General features: G+C 30.0%; 2 protein-coding genes across 2 annotated transcripts; both read right to left on the bottom strand.

Annotated features, from left to right (window-relative positions):
• Positions 1 to 4,013: 4,013 nt before the first annotated feature.
• LOC100819468 (U-box domain-containing protein 26) lies at positions 4,014 to 6,598 on the bottom strand. The gene has a single exon (XM_003522437.5). The coding sequence runs from the start codon at positions 5,659 to 5,661 to the stop codon at positions 4,480 to 4,482; it is 1,182 nt and encodes a 393-aa protein (XP_003522485.1). The 5' UTR covers positions 5,662 to 6,598; the 3' UTR covers positions 4,014 to 4,479.
• Positions 6,599 to 13,790: 7,192 nt separating this feature from the next.
• LOC100818927 (cation/H(+) antiporter 15) lies at positions 13,791 to 17,775 on the bottom strand. Its single transcript, XM_003522436.5, has 3 exons — positions 17,011 to 17,775; positions 15,424 to 16,422; positions 13,791 to 15,240 (listed from the first exon to the last, which is right to left on the bottom strand). The coding sequence occupies exons 1-3, from the start codon at positions 17,221 to 17,223 to the stop codon at positions 13,969 to 13,971; spliced, it is 2,484 nt and encodes an 827-aa protein (XP_003522484.1). The 5' UTR covers positions 17,224 to 17,775; the 3' UTR covers positions 13,791 to 13,968.
• Positions 17,776 to 21,306: the final 3,531 nt, after the last annotated feature.

Raw genomic sequence — 21,306 nt, 5'->3', positions numbered from 1 at the left:
GCCACATCTCTCCTGATTTTCTTTGATCTCAATTTTTATCCAACCAAACAACCTGTAAATGGTTAATATTCCTGAAAGAATTCTGGAATAAATACTAGTGCCGTGCAAAATGCATGCCAGTGTTGGTACAACTGTACAAGAATTGTCTTGTTCCCATGAGGGCTATAAAAATTATTTTGAAAGCCACTGCTCGAATTTTCGCTTACCTACCTCATAACTCATAAGCCAGTGTCACCCTAATGTTTTATGTTTTTGTTTCAATATTCATCCTAATTACTCCTCCTTTTTTCTGACTATTTGTTTCTCACAAAAACTACTCATTCTCATTTCTCAATCTGAGCAAAGATAGGAAGACCACTGGCCCTGGTCCCGTCTGTGGTTATTTGGTGACTGAAAAGAAATAATAACAAAGATGGAATTTCAACGTCTAATAAAGATATCTTCACATCCTTGCATTATTGAAAAGAATATGTTGAAGCAGAAACACAATCTCGTTTGATCTCCCTATTTTACAGACTTACATTTTGGTACAGAATACAATAAGTTTTTTTTTTTTTTTAAAAAAAAAGCAATTCTATTCAAGTTAAATAATAAAAATATATATTAGACGATAATTTTTTTTCTTCAAATGAGTCAAGGATTTAATAAAAATAATAACGTCCCATTAATTAATCTAGTATTGAATGATAAAGTTACAATGATATTTAAGAACCCTTATACTCCTACTACTTTGGTTAGACACTATCCTTGGAGTGCAGAATTTTATAATGTGGTTACAATTACTAAAAATCATTGATTCATTAGTATTGTGTTGTAGCTGTTGCGGACCGGCAATCACTGCGCCAATTTAAAACCCCGTGCCAACTATAACAATGCATTTACTCATTTTTGAAATTTGACAGCTCCAAATATTACTACTACTGCTAATTAAGTACCTATGCACTCGTATAATAACAAAAAATTATATTATATGTTGGACTTAAATATATAGGTAAGTTGAATTAATTTTATTTTATTTTATGTTTTTTTTTAAAATATTTTTTATTTAATTGTAATTTTATTTTTAATGATTTATTTTTATTCATGATAGTAAGTTTTAATGAAGAGTATTTTAAAAATAACTTTATTTTTTATTTAAGATTATAAAAATTAAATGATGTCAATTAATTTTTTTAATTAATGTAAAATTAGTTATTTTTATTTATATATGAGTTTAGAGGGAGTATAACTCTCAGATATTGCTTTTTATTCTATAAATATTGATTAAGAATGTAATAAAATAATTTTTTTATCAAAAATCATGTCAAGAATGTATGAAAAATTAGACTTAATAATATTAAAAAGAAAATTATTGACACAAATAGTTCAATATTTGGATTCTTGAGATTTAATTCTTCAACCTAAAATTGCAATTACTCCATATACTAGTTAGACATAAAAAAAGGTAATAGCAACGGCATACAGTGAAATTGTATTGAGAGGCCAAAATTTATTCAAGAAAAACAGCAAAAATAAATATTATATCTACTTATATAAAAAATAAATGGAATAATGATTTTTTTTATTATAAAAGATCAGAATTGAAATTTACATGTTGGTAAAAAACCTAAAGTAGTATTGATAGGATATAATATAATATTTTAAAATTATTAAAAAATGAAAGTATAGGATACAAATTATTCTGCTAAATAAAAAAAAACATTTAAACAAAACTAATAAATACAAAATAACTCGTGTACCACACCATTTACATATTTAATAGTTTTTATTTGTGTTTTGAATATTTTAATTGAATTGTGCCAACCACTAATTCTTTCCCCAAACCGATTCCCTCACAGGTTATCCAGTGTCTCGAAGCACAGTGTAGTAAACAAAAATCAATGGATCTTGCTCCTACAGTCAATTTTTTAACTGTACAAATCTAAACCCTTGAAAACATTTTATTTTATATTAAAATAAGAGAAAATAATACATGTATAATAAATTATTTTTTTTTATAAAAATTATATTTATCGTTATCAGTTTTCAGTATAAATTTGTTTACACTGTTAAATACTAAACTCTTAAAATAAAACATAAAATTTGCTTAAAAAAACTACTTAGCATTGGATGGAAAGCTGTATGTTATGCAGTCCAATGTTGAACTGTAGAAGATCCAATTCCCAAAGGAATTGTATAGAAATCTGATAAAGTTGGGAGTAAGTACAATCAATATCTCCTAAGTCTTTGGGCTTAGCTTTTTCTGTACCATTTATAAGGACAGGACATGGGGAGAGAGGGAGATTCCATGGAACCCAAGTCCCATCAATTGGCAGCTATACAAACATTGATGCTGTTACCCATATGCATTGTTTTACAATTATATTCACGTAAAGAGAAGAGAAGTCATGACAATTTACAAACTTGTTTGTCAATAGCCACAACATTAATTTTAATTTTATTATTTGGTTCCAAAAAGATGCACTAAGACCCTTCACAAGGTGGGCAATCACCACTCACCGGTCACCCCCCACACAGTCATATATGCACATATCTTTTCTTTCTCTTTTTTTGGTCAATTTGCATATACATATATATCTTACCTGCCTGCTTGGAAAAGTGGTTCTTATGTTGGGTTAAATCACTATAAGGGTGGAACGTGGAATCGAATTTTGATGGGGGAAAAAATAAGAAAGAAAAAGCCAAAAGATCACAAGCCAAAGGGCGAAATAAAAGGTGGAAAAGGAATTTGTCCTTTGAAATCATTTTAGTTGGTGCCCCCAATTCGTTCAACCTAAAAATCAAAAGGTGCATCATGACCCTCTACTACGTGCCTCGTATCATGGGGATGTGACTCCATTTTGCTTCTCAGATAAAGTGTCTCCAATAGGGTTAAGAGACCGTAGAAAATAGAAATGGACCATCATGGGTGAAAGAGATATTGCTACCACATAATCTTACTATACCCCACTACTTTCAATTCACTTGATTTGAATTGAATGCCTCATTTGCCTTTCGCATATATAAATTTACTTGATTAATTAGTTAATTAAACGTCATTTTATTACCGACACAGATAATGCAATTACTTGCTTGCGTGGTTAATTAAGCTGGTCCTTAATTATATTCAATTTTGTCAAAGAATTGGGATAGTGGGCTCTTGTGACGATGCATTATTGATCAAATTAATCTCACCCCCTCCCCCTCTTTCCTTTTTCTTCAGTGTATATAAAATCATTCTTTGCACCTATATCGTCAAGAAAGTGACTCTATTCTTGTCAAATCAAATGCAATTTTTAACTTGATTATCATGATATTTTCCTTGATTAGTAGTCTAATTAGTTTGTCTTACAACTAGTTTGAATTTATCGTATATGTTTAACCTTATAGTCGCATATGTATTTACTATTTTATTTTTGTGTAAGACTATCACTATCATGTTTGATGTCTGAATAACTCAGGGCGGTGCATGTATTTGTTATTTATCTTGATAGAAATTATTCTTTATACGTTGTGCTCTAGTATCTTGTATGTTAATGTCATATAGTTTGCAATTATATTTAAAATTAGTAGTGAATTGACGGATGATATCTGCAATTTTATCCTGACTTGGATGTTTTCCTGCTTTAAGGGATTACTTGTTTTTTTTACTATAAATAAATATTTTAAATAATAAAATTTTATTTAGAAATATTTAAACAAAAAATTATGTTATAAGAATAGTTTGTATTCGTAAAATTAGTTTTAATTATGAAATTGAGAAAACAAAGAAACTCAAAGTTGTATGACATGTCCATTCGGCTAAATTAACGACAAACACCTCCCACAAAATTTACATTGTAACTAATCTTATCATATAATAAATATTCTTGATTCCAATAAAATTGCCCGAAGAAAAAACACTTGCAGTTGTAAATAAATAAGTAAGAAAAAAACGTATTCAATACTTTAGTAAATTTACTTTCACCACAGTGGAGTTTCCAGAATCAATTCTACCTTACTGCCAAACATCGCATGGTACACAATTGCATCCACTTCAGGAATTTGCACTGATCATGTACTCGATGTTCACTCTCGCTCTTTTATCCTAGACTTTGTTGTTAGGTGTAACATCTTTTTGAACATCTCCTTCAGATTATTTTCTCAATCAAGAAAAAGTTAAAGATTGTCCATGATGAGAAAATTTCTTCAAATCTCTCTATATAGGTTCATGCTAACAAGATAACATTTATAAGGCCAATAAGCTGTTAATTAGCACTTCAGAGGTAGAACTCTTTCCATCATCTCCATTAAATGTAAGGTTGGTAGGTTGCAATCAAACATACCAACTAGATATTTTCACTTGTGAATACAACTTAGTTTTAAAATATGATATTCGAAGATTACAAAGTATATGGGTACAAATACTGCACATAGACACAGAGCCCCCCCCCCCCCCCCCCCCCAAAGAGTCATCAAAATACTAATTATTATGAACATTTATTTTTCACATTTCACAATCTACACCTGTTTTGGTTCCTCAATCCACTTGGATCTTAGCAACTTGAGCAGCATTCTTGCCTTTGTTTTAGTTTTGGTGCCACACTGACTCTGCAGAAGAAACAGCAACTGAGTCAAAACTCCAGCTTCAATTGCTTCCTCTCTTGCACGCCCAAAATCACAACAAATAATTGCAAGTATCCCAACAGCACTCTCACTACACTCTTGATTGCACACCCTGAAAACCATCTTCACCAGAGTTTCAACTCCATTAGGGTGATTCACCAACGCCTCTTTAGCACTCTCTAGCACCAAAAGCTTCTTTATTATTGCCATCGCCAATGGAGCAGCGTTCTTCTGCCTTGTTTCACAACCTGAAATGTATGTTATGACCCCATCAATTGCTCCTTCCCTCACCAAATTCTCTCTGTTAGATTGCAAGGAACATAATGCTAACATGGCCTTAATTGCAACCTTGGAAACCTCACAATTTTGGCGAACAAGTACAACGATCTCATGCACTAGTTTGTGAGAGTGTCCAAGCATGTGACATACCTCTTCTGTTTGTGGTGATGCTATTGAATCTATGATATGGCAAAGACTAGTCTTAACCGAGCTAGTTCCCTTTTCAAATAGTAGCAAAAAAGTTGCTAGCTTAGACTCATCTTTGATCATATTTAGAGGCTCCAAACTCACAAGAGGCAACAGCTTTAGAATGCAAGAAAGTGCTAGCTCAGTGAACTCCCTGTTGTGACTTTTTGAGAGCCGAGAACCAAAAACTAGTTCCAAAAGCAGTGGCAAGAAACTCAGTTGGTGGAAGTAAGATTTTCTGAAGGAGCAATACTCATCAGAGAGGACTCTAATTTTCTCGAGTGCTTGGAGCTTGTTTTCCAATTGGGGTGATTCAAGGGTGTGCTTAAGTGCAGCTAAATAATCAATAGTGGCAGAGTTACCAAATTGGGGACCCAATTGGAGCCACTGGTCGATCAAGTGGCGAAGAGTGTGGTTGGGAACAATGGATGGATCATGAAGCTTCTGCATTGTCACGGGGCATGTGAGATTTCCTGTGGAAAACCATTTCTCTATGCTTGATCTGTCATAGGTTTGGCCTGTGCACAAAGTCACTGGATCTTCGAACAAGTCCAAGCTGATGGGGCATCTGAACAAGTGAGGAATGGTAATTTCAATTTGGGCTTCGTTCATGGAAAGAAACTGAAAATTGAAGGGAAGATTATTTCCAAAGACCAAAGAAAAAAGCAAACAGTGGTTACTAATTACTAAAATGGAACACTTTCAATTCAACAAAGTGACAGAAAATCAAAGTAGTGGGATGCTTCTGGAGATATGATGTTGGGGGCAGCTTAAAGTTTGAGGCTTTAGGAGTGGCCAATACAAGACAAGCATTTTTTTTTAGGCACTAACTAAAACACTAATGCCATAAAGATGGTGTCAGAAAGTAGGATACTTTTTTTTCTTCTTTGGCTACTAAAGCCTTGAGACAGCAGAAGTTAATGACAAGAAGGTGGAAACTAGAAAGTGGTGTGGTGTGGTGCCTGAGTGAGTGAGTGGGAGAGGACTGAGAAATGGACCATTATGAGTTGCAAGTGATGGGGTAAAAGAAAAGTTGGGGACTTACAATTCCAAAATGGACACAGAACAGAAAAGAAGAGAAGAGTGGAGTGTGAGAGGAAGTTTATTTAAGCCTGCAGTTTCTGCCTGACAGACAAGACAGTGGGAGAAAGAGAAAGAGCAAAAGTGCAATCTTAGTTGGAAAAAACAGGAAAGAACACCCACATAGAGAGGTCCAAGAAACAGACCTTATCACAACTAATAATATAGAATAATTGTGGGAATGGTCCCCACCTTGCCCCTACCAATCCAGTCAAACTGACCCACCAAAAGGGAAAATTATTGTTTATGTCTTTCAAGTTTGAATCACCTATTACCTGAGGAACCAAGAAATTTGTGGCATTTATTTTCTTTTTTTAATGTGTTTTTTTAGCATATTACAGTGGCACTTGATGTAGTTTTTTTGAAATTGTACATGCTATTTTTATTTTTTTAATCTTTAGAACTTTTTTATAAGATTTTTTGGTATAATGTGTTTTTTAAGTAACAACTAGTGTCTATCTAATGTATTTCAAATAATTAAGGAACTTACAGTGAGAAATTAAAAAAAAAACAAGAATATGTAAGTTATGTAACTTGTAATGGATAAGAAAATTGTTAGGAGTTTAAACTCTAATCTACAATGAATAGGATTTTACTTTTTTTCCTGTTCTCAGTTCACACTCTCTTCTTTTATTATCTCTTTTTTCCTTTCTTTTAAACCTGACTTTTATATATAATGAAAACTTGGTTGGAATGGTTCACCTTTAAGTACCTTCAAATTTTCTGAATGAGATTAATTCCAATAAACAATAAAAAAAAATACTCTTTTTATAATTATATGGACACAAAAAAAATATGTTGGATATCAGAGAGTGTGCTGTGTGCTTGCCACCTATTTTTTTCATTTAGATTTTTAAAAAAATTTGCTTGGTACTGTGTTTCATAGTGGAAGGAACTGTATTTAATGTTAGTCATAAGGCTCATGAGAGGAGCAATAATATGGGAAACCACTGGATGACTAGACAACGTATGATATTTATTATAAGTTCATAACTCAAATCGCATGAAAGGAATATTCCATCTTTGCGTTCTCTCCCTTGCCTGGATTTCACAGCGCAGTAATAAAAAAAAAATAAAATTGGTTCAACCGTCAATTTGGGGATAAATAGTAGTAAGTGGCATGTTGATGGACCCAAATAGATCTTCAACTTCAACGAGGCTTATTGCACGTTGTCAAATTATGAACTCAAATCATTTCAACTCACCCCAAGTTGCTGTCCCCCTTTACTACTCATTATACGTTATTAGAAAAATTCAAAAAGATGAATAAGGTTAAAGAGGTAGCTTCTGAGGAAATGATTTCCTTTTTTTTTTCTTCTCAGTGGAGATTGAAAAGTTTTCACTTTTAATAAAATAATCATCAAAAGGATTATGTGAAAATTAAATTATAGTTTTGCAAAATAATTATATATATTTGTTCGTTATCATAAAAAATCTGATATAACATTTAGTTTTTTTTTTAAAAAAAGTCAAGGTACATCTAATAGTAGATTATAACTTTTATTTCCAACCCCCTTAATAACTATCTTTACAAATCATCTACATATATAATAAATTAATCCAAATACACTTCATATAGTTACTTCTTATTTTAAAAAAATCACTTCAAACAATTTTTATCATCTTTAATTGAAATTATTGGAAAATAAAATATACATAATGCTGGTCAATATAGTAATAAAAGTTAAATTTATTTAATTTTATATTAATTAATAGATATAAATAGTGTAAAACCTCATAAGGAATATAGTTATTATTTTATTCTATCATGAGCACTTTCTATTAACTCAATTCAAACCCAGTGTTACAATAATTTAATGGAATATCTGAATTTTCAACTTTGTAGACCAGAAGGTTCCTAATAAATTTGAATATATGCACTCGGCTGGAGAATAAGCATGTACATGCACAGGACCGCGGGAACTGCAAGCCATTTAATTAGGCAGTGGCTTAAGCCCTCGTCTTCAAATTATTTTAGGCTTAAATTTTTTTATACTTTTTTAAAAAATATTTATATTAACTATTAATTTAAATTATTATATGATATATTATATATGAGAAAAAAATATTATATATTGACAGTGTAAATTTTTTTTACATAATTATTTGTGTTGAAAAATTTATTAACTTTTAAAATAATTATTTTATAATAATTCAAACTGATTTGTGATTAAATGATAGATATATAGACATTAAACTCATTATGTATTATTATTTTTGGTAATTATGCTGATTTTTAAAATGATTATATGTAATTCAAACGTTGATATGTGATTGGATGATATTTAATAATAAATATATAGATATTAAACTCATTACGTATTATTATTTTTATGAGTAAGACCATAATTTTAAAATTGTATTAATTGAACAATTAAAAACTTGAAACCAATATGGATTATATTGTTGTATTTTTCTTCGAAAATATCTCAAGTTCTACCAAATATTATAATATTGAAGATCTAGATTTAATTTTAAAAATAGAGATATTACACAAAATATAAATATAGAGAAAAGAAATTTATATTTCACTAAAAAATATTCCTCTTCAAATATATATTATTTTTTGAAATGTTATTTGATAATGCTAGTAATTAATTATTGTTATTGTTGAAAGTAAATTTTCAAAATTAAAATTTCTTTGATATTAATTATGTTAAATGATAAATTAAATGTTCTTTTATGGTTTTATATATTGATAGTAAAAGTTTAAAAACACTTAATTATATAACTTTGAATAAAAATTTTGTAATTGGTAAAAAAGAATAAGATTTGATAAATCATATTAAATTATCAGTCTTTAAATATATTTGTCTAAGATGTTGAAAGGGTGATCTTAAAACGGTTAGACATGGTCCGTACATCTTCCTAAGAATTTGCACTGACTAGGCTGTGTCCTTGTTTCGATTTTTTGACTGACCAAACTTTTCCTTCATCATCGTTACCATTTTGTCAATGTTATACAGCATTTGTCGCAGCCCATGCATGTATTCTTCATCCTCAGCACTTCACACGCCCTCTTTCTAGATCTCTATTATATTTATTGATTAAATGAAAGTTATTAAATTAATATTGCTATATTTACTGCTATGGGGTTAATTTTTTACGAAAGCCATGCATGACCACAAAATGTTCAGAGGGAAGAAATAATTTGTTTTGCACGATGATATTCGCATGACTATTGTTCTATTTGGATGATTTTTTTCTTAAATACTTATAAAAAAATAAAATTAATTTTAACTTACGAGAAAAATTTATTTTATTTTTTTCTTCTCTTATAGTGTTTATGAAAAGAATTTCAAACATGACTTATGTATGTAGCTATATTATATACAAGTAGACTTAAAAAGAAAGTAATAAATCCTAATTGATCCTTTGAGTAAGATAACTAAGAATGCCTAAATCATTATCCTAGTTGTCATAATTAGAAAAGTCTAAATCATTGTCCTAATTACAATAATAAGGAAAACCTAAATCATTGTCCTAATTATATTAATTAGAAGAACCTAAAGCATTATCCTAATTATAGTAACTAAGAAAGCTAATGACTATAGTAAATCATAGAAAATCACTATCAATATGGTTAGTGATCTTGAGAATAAAGGTACAATTCGGTAAATTAAGATATAATCAGTATTTTCCTCGCTACCTCCTAACATTGGTGCATAGAGATTTCATGAAATGCCCAAGAGCATTTATAATGGAAGTTGATTGATGGGTTGTTTTAAAAAAATATTATTTTAATATGTTACATGTGATTTTCAGTTGTTTAAAAATGAAAAGATTTGCTTATATATATAAATTATTATTACTCATGAGTTTAACTTTATATTAAATATAGGAGGAAAAAATACATGCAATATTTACAAGTTAAATAACTTGTTAGTAGAAATATTTATTGGAGAGAAAATGAATTGAGTTGGTTAAGTTTGAGGTGAAAAAAATTAGGTTGCTTATATTAATAACTTGAAGATGCTCTAACTTAACAAATGGATCGAAAACGGAAAGCAGTTTCTCTCAATGAATTTTTTAAACTGTTTGCGAGTTGTGTATGAGTAGAAACAATAGAAGGCTAAAGATTCTCATGAATGATTTCATTTCAAATAGGATGAACGAAAATAAAATAAATTAAGCTAATAAGATCATTTAAACTTTTTTATAAATTAAAATTAATTTATACAACTTAACTTGTGAAATCATTAGAATAGAGAATTTCAAGAAATGTAATTAATGTGATGTGATTATAAGTTGATTTTAACTTATTAATTAATTATTTAAAAAATATAAATTAACTTATTTATTTATCTTTTTATGGGAGACTAATTGGGATGGTTTGGTTATGATTATTTTTGTTTTTTTAACCCCTCTCTCTCTCACCCTTAATTTGTACCCAGCATATCTGACAATTGAGTAGGCAAGAAAACCAAGTTAAAATAAATGTTCCCTTGAAAACAGGTAAGCTCGCCAACGAAGGAAATTGAAACAGAGAAAGAGACCGAACAACAAATTGACAAAAAGATTGCCACCAATAAAACTTTAGAGTAAAGAATACTTTAAAGAAATTTTAGCCTTTGAACCCTATTTTGTCTGTCTTGGTCTTTGAACGTATAATTAATTATAGTATTATTTTTTAAAGTAATAAATAAATTCTTTATTAAAAGTTAACCCCAATAAAACAGTTGAAATTACTATTCTTTTAATAACATAATAAATAAATTTTGGTCTTAACTTATCATAATTCTCTTCTTATTTTAAAATACACACCTATATATCTAGATAAGAATAAACTAAAAATTCTATAATGAAACTATTTTTTTTATTTCTTGGAATGTCTTTACACTTTATAGTTGCATGTGAGATTAATTCAGTTGATCATAAAATGGCATTCTTAAATAACTTATTCGAATTTCATCTTTTCTTGAAACCTCAATTACCTTACAAGTACGCTCAAACTCTCTTGGTAACGTAACATTATAAACAATACCAACACTGCAATAATCATAACTAGCTAACAAAATTGACAATGGTTTTTACTTTTAATCAATTAATCGTGGGTTGGGGACTTTGCCCCGTCCCAATCAGCAAAAAAAAAAAATAAAAAAAAATAAGAGGATGGTTAATCAAAACATATGTATACAATATATACGTGTTTCAATGTGCTTGAATTAATACTCGATCCTTAAACACAAATTTCATTAACACATTTTTTTCTATTGAAGATAAATGTAGATGATTTATAATAATTCACACACATTATTTAATTAACTAAACTAGATCCTAATATTAATTACTTAGTTAGATTTTATATGACTTAGTTATTTTTGAATTGCAATTTTGATTTAATTAGGTTAGGTTTTGGAAGAGTAAGAACACAAAAATTGTTTAAATTTTGAGTAAGAAAATTAAAAGATCTCATTGATTTAAGAGAGACACTAATGAGGACTATTAAGAAGACTCATACATGCCTTAAACTTAAATTTTTGAAAAACAAATATATTTATTTTATTTTTATACTTTATTTCCATCTCATTTTTGTTATCACATCACATACCATATATATTGATTTCTCTCTTTACCTTTATCTCTTTTCTTCTTATCCCATTCTACTTTTAAACCTAATTCATTCCATTTTGTTGTGAACGCATATCAAATTGTCAAGATCATGTAATGCCATATATTGTTGTGATTACTCTTTTGGATTTTTGATAAAAATGTCTTCCTAACTTTTTGACTCTTTTATATTGCATTATTTGATCAAGAAAATACAGTCTCTCAATAATTATTTCACAAATATTGTTATAGAAATATTTTTCATATATTAAGAAGTTATAGCACAACTTAATTTTTTGCATTATACTAAATTTTTGATCCACTAAACGAAATGTAGTATAATTAGATCCTTTTTAAAAATGAATTCGTTTGTATTTGTTCGATCAAGTGACGGGACTTGAATTATAAGAAAGAATGGTAAGTGGATGTTTATAAGAAAAACCCTAAATATCAATTTTCAGCTTTTAAGAGTTGTAGTCTTCAAGACTTCTAGAATTGCATGCACAAAGAAGAAGGATAGGATAGAACACATGTTTAATACTTTGGAGGGTCAAATTAAACAACTGAATACCGTGACAATGACAACATTCGTAAATAACTTGAATTCTTCAATACAACAGGAAAAACGACGAAATTTCTATGTAAGTTAGGATATATATATATAGACACACACTAGCGGTCCAACATTTCGTAAGCCAAAATTGACATTGTGTCCACTTTTTATGCGAAATGGGGAATTTATTTATAAAAAATGCCATTTTAAACAATTCAACAATCACATTATGAACATTTCGATATGATATCTTTCAGTTTTCAAGAAACTCAATGATTATTGTTTCCAAGATTTTCCCAGTGGTTCTCACGCTTTAGGCCATCATTAATTTTGCCAATTGCAGCCCCCGTGAAGGGTCCACTTTGATGGTGGTTTTTGAATTGTAATTATATACCACGTGTTTAGGGATGGCCAAGAAATCATGCTGCTGCATCCATGGACGACGAAGTTTGTTCTTAATGGGTTTTTCCTTACAACATTTGAGAGCAAAAGTCCTCCTCGGTTTGACTATGATAACTATCGTTTAGATTAGATAATCTTGTAAGGAAAAACCCTAAACACATTTGCAAGAGAAAATAAAATAAAATATTTTTTCTATAAACTAAAATTAATGTATAAGTTTTTTTTATAGAAATTTATGTATAAGTTAATTTGTAGAACTTTTGTGGTATTAACTTCTCTAAAAAAAATAATTTTTATTTTATACATAAATGACTAATTTTAGCTTATAATTTTTTTTTATTTTTTTCTTCTAAAAATCTTAAAAAGGAATTATCCAAAGAGGCTTAATAAATTTATGTATATTGAGTGAGAGTGGAATATATTATAATTAAAAAACTTTTATTAATTATTATATTATTGGTTCGATCCTTATGAAATATAATTTAAAAAAAAAATCAAGAGTTTAAAGTGGAATTAAACTTTGAGAATTAATCTCATAATTAATCCGAAAGTCGAAGTTTATGAAAATACTTGAATCCTAATACTTGGGATATATCCCATTGAGAAGGGCGCCAAAGTCCATATTACTTTGATTATAAAAAATAAATAAATTATTATATCATTAATAAGTTTATACAAAACATAACTTTATTACTTTAGTTATTAGATTATAATATATAATTATTATAATAGTGATAATTACATTTCGTTTCTATACTTTTAGACTATTTTATTCTTTCACGAATCTTATGTATATCGAATTTCAAATGATCAAAATATTTAACAATGATAAATATCATAGAGCAAGAAGAAAAGAGAGGAAAACAAAACACACAACTTCTAAGGTGGAATGAAAGTATACATTCACATTCTAATTTTTCAGCATAAATACAAAGACTGGTTTTGAATGAAAATACAATGTTACATTACAAGCAAAATAAGCTCGAGTAACAATTTAGCAGAACCACTGGGTCAAAAGTCACCCAATTTCACCTATTATAGATTGACTGAATTGATTACACATATATATATTTGTCTTCCAAAATATAAGAAAAAAGTCTCAATTGAGTAAATTCTATGAAGCAGTTATCAAATATCAACAAAACAAATTGTGCTAATAAAACTGTATGTACATTTCTTGTAAGAGTTGAAAAAGGTACAAACAAAAAAACAACTACTCGGCCACAAGACATAATAATACAAAAGCAACGGTACATAGACAAAAAGAAAAGAAAAGAAATCTTCTGTATTCTGTTATGACACAACAAGCAGGAAGCAGGTATAATTAAAATTGTCTAGTGTTCTGAACCGAACATTTTATGTCCTGGTGGTAGTGGTGTGGATTCTTCACCATATGGTGTTTCTAATCCTTCATATTGTGAACCATCCCCAACATATTGTTGCAGCACCAACACTGAAGCAGTGGCTGCAAAATCTGAAGATGCTAGCATATCCCCAATTGCCCCTATCTCAGGACACTCACTCCAATCAGTGAGTCCTGCAGTGAGTGGTGATATCACCCCTTGACCTCTCCCAACTATGAAAAGGTCATGAATGTCATCCATTGTTCTTATTGCTGCCACTGTGTCCTCACCATTGCTGACCACCTTCTCAACATAATCAACCGCATCATCATCCCCACACCTCATCCTAAACTCATGTATAAGCTTCTCATCATGCTGCTTCTGAATATCCCTATCTGTTTGCACTGTCAGCACCCTTGGTTCATCCAAATCAATACCACCATGTTGTTGCCTCAATGGCTCTACTTGTACTTGATCACTTTGGACAAAACGCATTACGGTAAGGCTAATCCCGTGATGTTCCACCATTCTCCATCCATAGCACAATGCCTCTCTATCATCTGGTCCTCCAAAGAACAACACTGCTACATGATGAGATACTTGATTTCCCGCCAGACGGTTAGAGCCACTTAAGCCTTTATCCACTAGAATTCCGACCGAGCAAGGTGCATTTGCTAGCACATTCTGGTTGATGGATCTGTATGCCATGTTTGTTGCTTCCATTCCACCGTCAACCGTTTGTTGTTTGTGGAAAGGAACGATTATGAGGGACACGCGTTTGTCCAAGGCCAAATTGCAAATGTCTTCATGCATGGTGGAGTAAGGGGAAATTGCTGTTAAGGGCTGGACTGAGACGAATGAAGCATGCTGCTCATAGTTTTCAAAGGCTTTGATTATGTGGTCAGATTGAGCTTCTGTTCGATTAAGGGCAGGGGCATCTTGTTTTGCAGTGTTGTGAACAATGAGCATGGCTGATGTTCGGCCACTGAGTTCCACCAAATGGAGCACATAGACACATATTGGAGAGTTCTTTGTTGGATTAGAGGCTTCAAGGAGGTTGATCATCGTTGGAACGTTTCGAGGGGTGTGGACACAAAATAGGACTCTGAACTCGGCATCTAATTTTGATATCTCAATTGTTCTTCTTTTGTAACATATGCTATTTCTTGATGGCTTGTAAATGACTGATATGGCAGGTACAATAATTCCAGTCATTATCACTGTTATAACCACCATAATTGCGAATGATTCCTCATCAAAAACCTGCACACGGTTGTAAATGATCAACATGTATAAACCACTCATCTAGAGAGGAATTGATTGAGCTACTAGCATAATTCTCCTCATATAATTTTCTTCATATTTGTTAAACAAAGTATTGAATGCTTTATGTATTGAAGATAATAGAAGGATATAATATAACATTATTGATTATAGTATTAGCACCTTCTGGTCCTTCCCAACATTAAGCACGACCATTTCAACGAGGCCTTTTGTGTTCATGAGTAAACCAAGGGCAGCTCCTTCATGTATTGGCATTTCATAAAACAATGCAACCAAAATGGTTCCAACAACTTTACCAAGGCAGGCCAAAAAAATGACTATAATAAGAATTACCCAGGTGTATGAGCCATGGATGAGCCCTAGGTTAGTTTTAAGCCCACTAATGGCAAAAAAGAGAGGAAGCAAAAGTCCTGAAACAAAGTCTTCAAGCTTCTCCACAAGAGTGAAACTGAGTGGTCCATTTGGGATAGACAAACCAAACACAAAAGCTCCAAAAACAGCATGAGTCCCAATGGCATCAGTGATGAAGCCTGAGACCATGACCCCAGCTAGAATAAGAGATATGTAAAACTCACTGAAGGATTCACCTTCTGGGGTTTTCTTAACTAGGCATTTAGCTGCTGGTCTAACACCATAGGCACAAATGGCCACGAATACTACACTTGATATTAGAACCCAGAGAGAAGCCAAAGTAGTGATTTCAGTCTCAGCTAAAGCAATGGCTAAAGCTAACATAACCCAAGCACACACATCATTGATGAGTGCAGCTGAAAGAGCAAGCCTCCCCAATTCTGTGTTGACAAGTTTAAGCTCTGCAAGGATCCTAGCAAGAACAGGAAATGCAGTGACAGAGAGAGCAACACCAAGGAATAGTATATAAGTGCCTTGGTTTATGTCAGAGTCAGTTTTTTTTGCCAAAAGGTAGGAGAAGGCAATTCCAACGATAAAAGGTAGAATCATGCCAGCTATTGCTGAAGCCACAGCTTTTCTACCAACACTACGCATCACTGTTAGGTCCATCTCCACCCCTACCAAGAAGAGAAAATAAAGGAGACCAATGTTTGCCATTGTTTCAATCACCATCACACTTCTTAGAGGAAACACTGCATTGGCAAATGCTTCGTTTTGCCCAAGCACCGAAGGGCCCAACATTACTCCACCCTGCACTTGTGCAAAATAACAATATCTATCAGCAAAGAACCAATCAAGGTGATTGCATTTTAATCTTGCTTTATTTCCTTGTCACTTTTTGTTTCAAGAATTGTTTTCTAAAATAATTTCATTCTTTTCACCAATCAATTTCTTATCGAAAATCTATTAAATTTTTTAGATTGTTTTAAAAGCAAATATTTTTAAAAACAAAAAACAAAAACAGCTAGGAGATGTTTTCTCATTCCTTTCTTGTGTTTTTAGTACAAGAATGTGGATAATCTTAAGTGGTGTTGCATGCGGTAAAACATAAGCTTGGTGTGAATGTCTATTTTTTTTCCTTAGTCAAAGATCATGGTTATTTTTCAATCCACTAGATCAGAGATTAATTCCACTTACGACGTCTGACTGTCATTAGCCCAAAGAAATTTTACACATGAAAGAAATCGAACACTAATTAACTATCCCGCTAAATAGATTATTTCCCCTACATGTAAACATTGGGGTCTTCCTCCACTGCTTCAATCCTTTCAAACACACCCTTAATCTTTTTTTTAACATCTAATGAAATTTGTGATGATGGTATAGAAATAAACTAACCAAGATTTCAGCAATTACACGTGGCTGGCGAAAAGGCTTGAGTATGAAGACGAATATGCGGGTGGCAACCACAACCAAAGTCAATTGCAAGATGAAAAGAGGTAGAGAATATTCCAAAGGGTTGTCTCCTTGCCACACCCCATTTGTTGTTATCATGGAAGGTGCATAACATACTATATAATCATCCGTTTTATTCGTTGCAACATCTGCCATTTTTTCCTTTGTACCTCCTTTCTTGTTACAGCAATATTCACTTCCTCTTACGTACAAATCCTAATAGAGGGCTCTTTCACGTGTCAATTATCCATTACTGGCTTTTGCCAAGGCACAAAAAGCATATACTATGTTCCAATGTCGTTAGTTAATGAGGCTTGCATGCAAATGCTGCATTGAAACTGAAAAAACAAATGCTTAATGGAAAAGAACGTGGTTTGAGTTTTGTTATTGGCAGATGAATTAACTTGAAGTGAGAAAGGGATATGCAGATAGACTAGAAAAAGTGAGAAAATAATATAAGGAGGGTAATTATGTATTGTTGTTTGATGAAAATTAGGATATGAGAGGAAGGCAGAGAGAAAAGAAGTGGGGTTCCTTTGATTTTGGTGGTTGTCCACTCCAATGGGAACTCTAGTTGAATTCTAAGGCCTATGTTGTGTTGAAGCCTGAAGAGAAGGATCTCTATTTTAAGAAAGCTCATGATTTGATATTATGTGAATAGAGAAGTGAAAGTCTGTGGATGAATTTGTGCATTCTGGATTAATTGGTTTTGCCTCTCATACATGTCGCACTTTGATAAAAAAAAAGAAAAAAAAGTAATCATTGTTGAAAAACAAATATCAGTTAACAACATGTGATAAAATATATATATTTGTATAACTAGAATTTTAACGTTAGTACGGAATAAATATTTATTTTATATAATTAAAATTTATAATAAATAATTATTTTTTATAAATAAATTATATTTAAAATATATAATAAATAAATATATTTAAAGAAAAAATAAACTATATGTTGATGGTTGGTCTCTATGGTAAAATCACTTGGGATTGACATTGGATGACCATTAAACTTATATTTAAATATATAAATTTGAGTTTAATTTTTAGTGTAACAACTATATACAGACTGCGCTGCAGCTGTTCGTTGGTGCCTGTTATGGAACTCTTTATGAATTTCTGTGATAAATTATGAACGTTGACGAAAATGAATGGTTAAAATTATATTATTATAATGTATAATATATTTTAATCTATTATTTTTTCATCAATAATTAAACTTTGTTACTTTTTTATATAATAAAACTCTTGCTTAAGAAAGAGATTCATCTAACAAACAAGGTGTGATTTACACTCCATTGTTTCCTCAGACAATGGAAGAACAGAAAACTATCAAAATTGAATTTGGAAATAGCAAAATAAGAATTGACTTAGTTTTCACTTTTGTGATGCAGATTACCTTATTTTACTATTGCAGTTTTAACATTTTAATTTTGGTTAGCAGAATACTTGTGGCAAAAAAATAAAATACAAAAGTCTCCAATCCCATGCTAAGGATCATGCATTCTTTATATTGAATTATTTGAAGTTAATATTAGACCACAGTATAATACGTGCTAAACTTAAGGATAATTAATCCTGAGGATTGATGGAGTGAAGTAAAATAGGATTTTAAATTTGACATATTATAGGTTTGAATATTCTCTCATTTTCTTAGTATGAAATAAATATAAATACTTTTGTGGACTTTTTGAACTCAAAAATTTTTCCTGTCTTAACGGGATGTCATTCTCTCCCTATAAATTTCTCAAATTTGGCGTAGATATATTAGTGTGGAATATGGTATATATCAACCTATGGATTTTTAGAGATGTATATCTTAGTCTCACCCACTGGCTCAAATTGTTCATAAGCTCGGAATCTCTACGTGAATTTGTTTAAACTTTAAAAAAATTAAAATAAGTGTTTTTTATATAAGTATTTTTTAATTAATCATGTTTTTTTTAAGAAATAGATAAAATTTATTTCTTAAAATAAATAAATTATTTTAAAAAATAACTTAGATAAAACACACTAAAAAAACTATTTATTTTATTAAAATAAATATTTATTTTAACAAATAAATTTAAACAAACTTGAACCAGCTAGCCATAAGATTACTTTGTATCCACTTTCTAAATCTGTGTCACTCTCAAATTCAATCTCAAACTTTGTGTCTCACAAAATTGACTTTTATTCTTTTCTCAATTGTTTCTGTATTGTTGATGTAATTGTGTTAATATTTAATTTTGTTAATATTTAATTTTGTAATTTAATTTTAAAATTGTGTAATTTTCAAAAAACAATACGAGAACAACGTAAAAAGCAACAACACAAAAGCTACATCCAGTCTCATCATACATGTAAGAGCGTAAAAAATAAAAATGCAACAGTGGTCTGCAGTTAAAATGCCTTAAGAAAAGTACATGTCCCATTGATGAGAAATAATATCAAGTTAATATATATAAGTAATAAATAATTCTTTTATATTAATTAAAGAGTATAGGAAATGTTAGTAATAATTTGCATTGACAGTTATACATTATCAATAATATTTCTTACGCTCTTTTTTAATGTTATTTATTATTAAAAAAATTATGAAATATTTTTAAGAAAACATTTGAAATCAAGTCAGGGTTCCTTAATTATTCAAACTCCATAAACATTTAGAAGTTAGAAAGAATTTTAGTGTCAAATAACTCTTTCTTCGTTCTATTTTTTCATTTAAAAATTATAAAAAGTTTTTAAGAAAATACCTAAAATCAAGTTAGGCTTAAAAATAAATTTTTGCTCCTTAATTATTCAAACTCCAGGAACACTTAGAAAGAAACTTAGTGCCAAATAATAAAAATAAAAAATAAAAATAACATGAAAATATCTTGTACAATAAAATAAAAACGACGAGTTTTCGTATCATTTAAACGATTTAAATTTTAAGTCATTACTAGTAAAAATTTATTCATGTTTTTTTAAGAAAAAAATTCATCTAATAGTTTTTATCATTAATCAAATTCTCGTAATAAGTAATGGAGTAAAAAATTTAGGTCAAATTAGTCTATAAACTCACATGATTTTATTAGATTTTTTTATCATGTTATAATTACAAAATGTCTATTGATTTTATTAATGACTAATTTAATATTAAAAAATTAAGTTGATAATTTTTAGTAAAATCTCCTATGCCAAGCACACTTTTTTTACACATACGACTCGAATATGAGAATAAGGAATCGAACTCGATTGCCTTTGAAATAATATAATGTTGTTGGCATTTCATTAGAAATTTAATTAAGCTTTTTTATAATTTAAATATTTTTAATTCAGTCTTTAAAAAGCTAGCATTAAATTGTTAACATGATAATCATTCTGTCTCAAAATATATATCACTTTAGAATATCCAAAAATATATTTGTTATTTTCTAATGATACTCTTATTTATTGACTATTTCATGTAAATTCTAATTAATTCACAATTAGCATCAAACTCTTTTAATATGGATGTTTTAGTATAAAAAAACTATTATCATAATATTTAACGTAATTAACAATATATTTTTTAGTAGGTAAGCATTATCTTAAAATAGAAATAATTTGAAACAAACAGCATTTTTTATGTGACAAGACAACACATTTTTCTTTTCTTTCTTCATCTTTGAAGATTTTTAAGAATAACTTATAGCATTTGTCTCCCAAAAAATCCTTGAGTACCGTGAGAGGGAATTGATGTACCCAAATAAACACGAGATTACCACATACAAAATACCATAGTAACAACTTTTAACAGAAATTTAATAACTCCTCTTAAAAAAAAGAAATTTAATATTGTTAAGTATTAAAGCTTTAAAATAAGAACTTCATTAAAATTTTTTATAGAGAACTAATTAAAATCCAATGAAACAATAGGAATTTAACCAAAATTTACAATGAAAATGAATTAAAATGAACTAATTTAATAAAATCATATTTGTAATAATTAACAACTTAGAGCATCAAAGTTAGTGTGCAATGGTAAAAATATTTTGGTGTTCCAATAGACTTTCCCATGACAACGCAATTCTGACTTATTAACTCTAATAATAAACTTTTACCCTTTTTTTGCAAAAGATAAACAAAAACTAACAATAAAGTAGTATTATGCACAAATAAAAAAGAAAAAAAAATGCTTACCTTAGCCAACACAGATAATAACCTTGTCCTAAACCGTATTATTTCCAAAAGGGGGGCTTAATCCTCCTCAGGAGCATAATCCTCAGCCGCA

The sequence above is a fragment of the Glycine max genome, chromosome 4, assembly GCF_000004515.6.
Source record: "Glycine max cultivar Williams 82 chromosome 4, Glycine_max_v4.0, whole genome shotgun sequence".
NCBI classification, from domain to species: Eukaryota; Viridiplantae; Streptophyta; class Magnoliopsida; order Fabales; family Fabaceae; genus Glycine; species Glycine max.
Note: the sequence above shows the minus strand (reverse complement) of the source record. Positions and strands in the feature narration are given on the sequence as shown.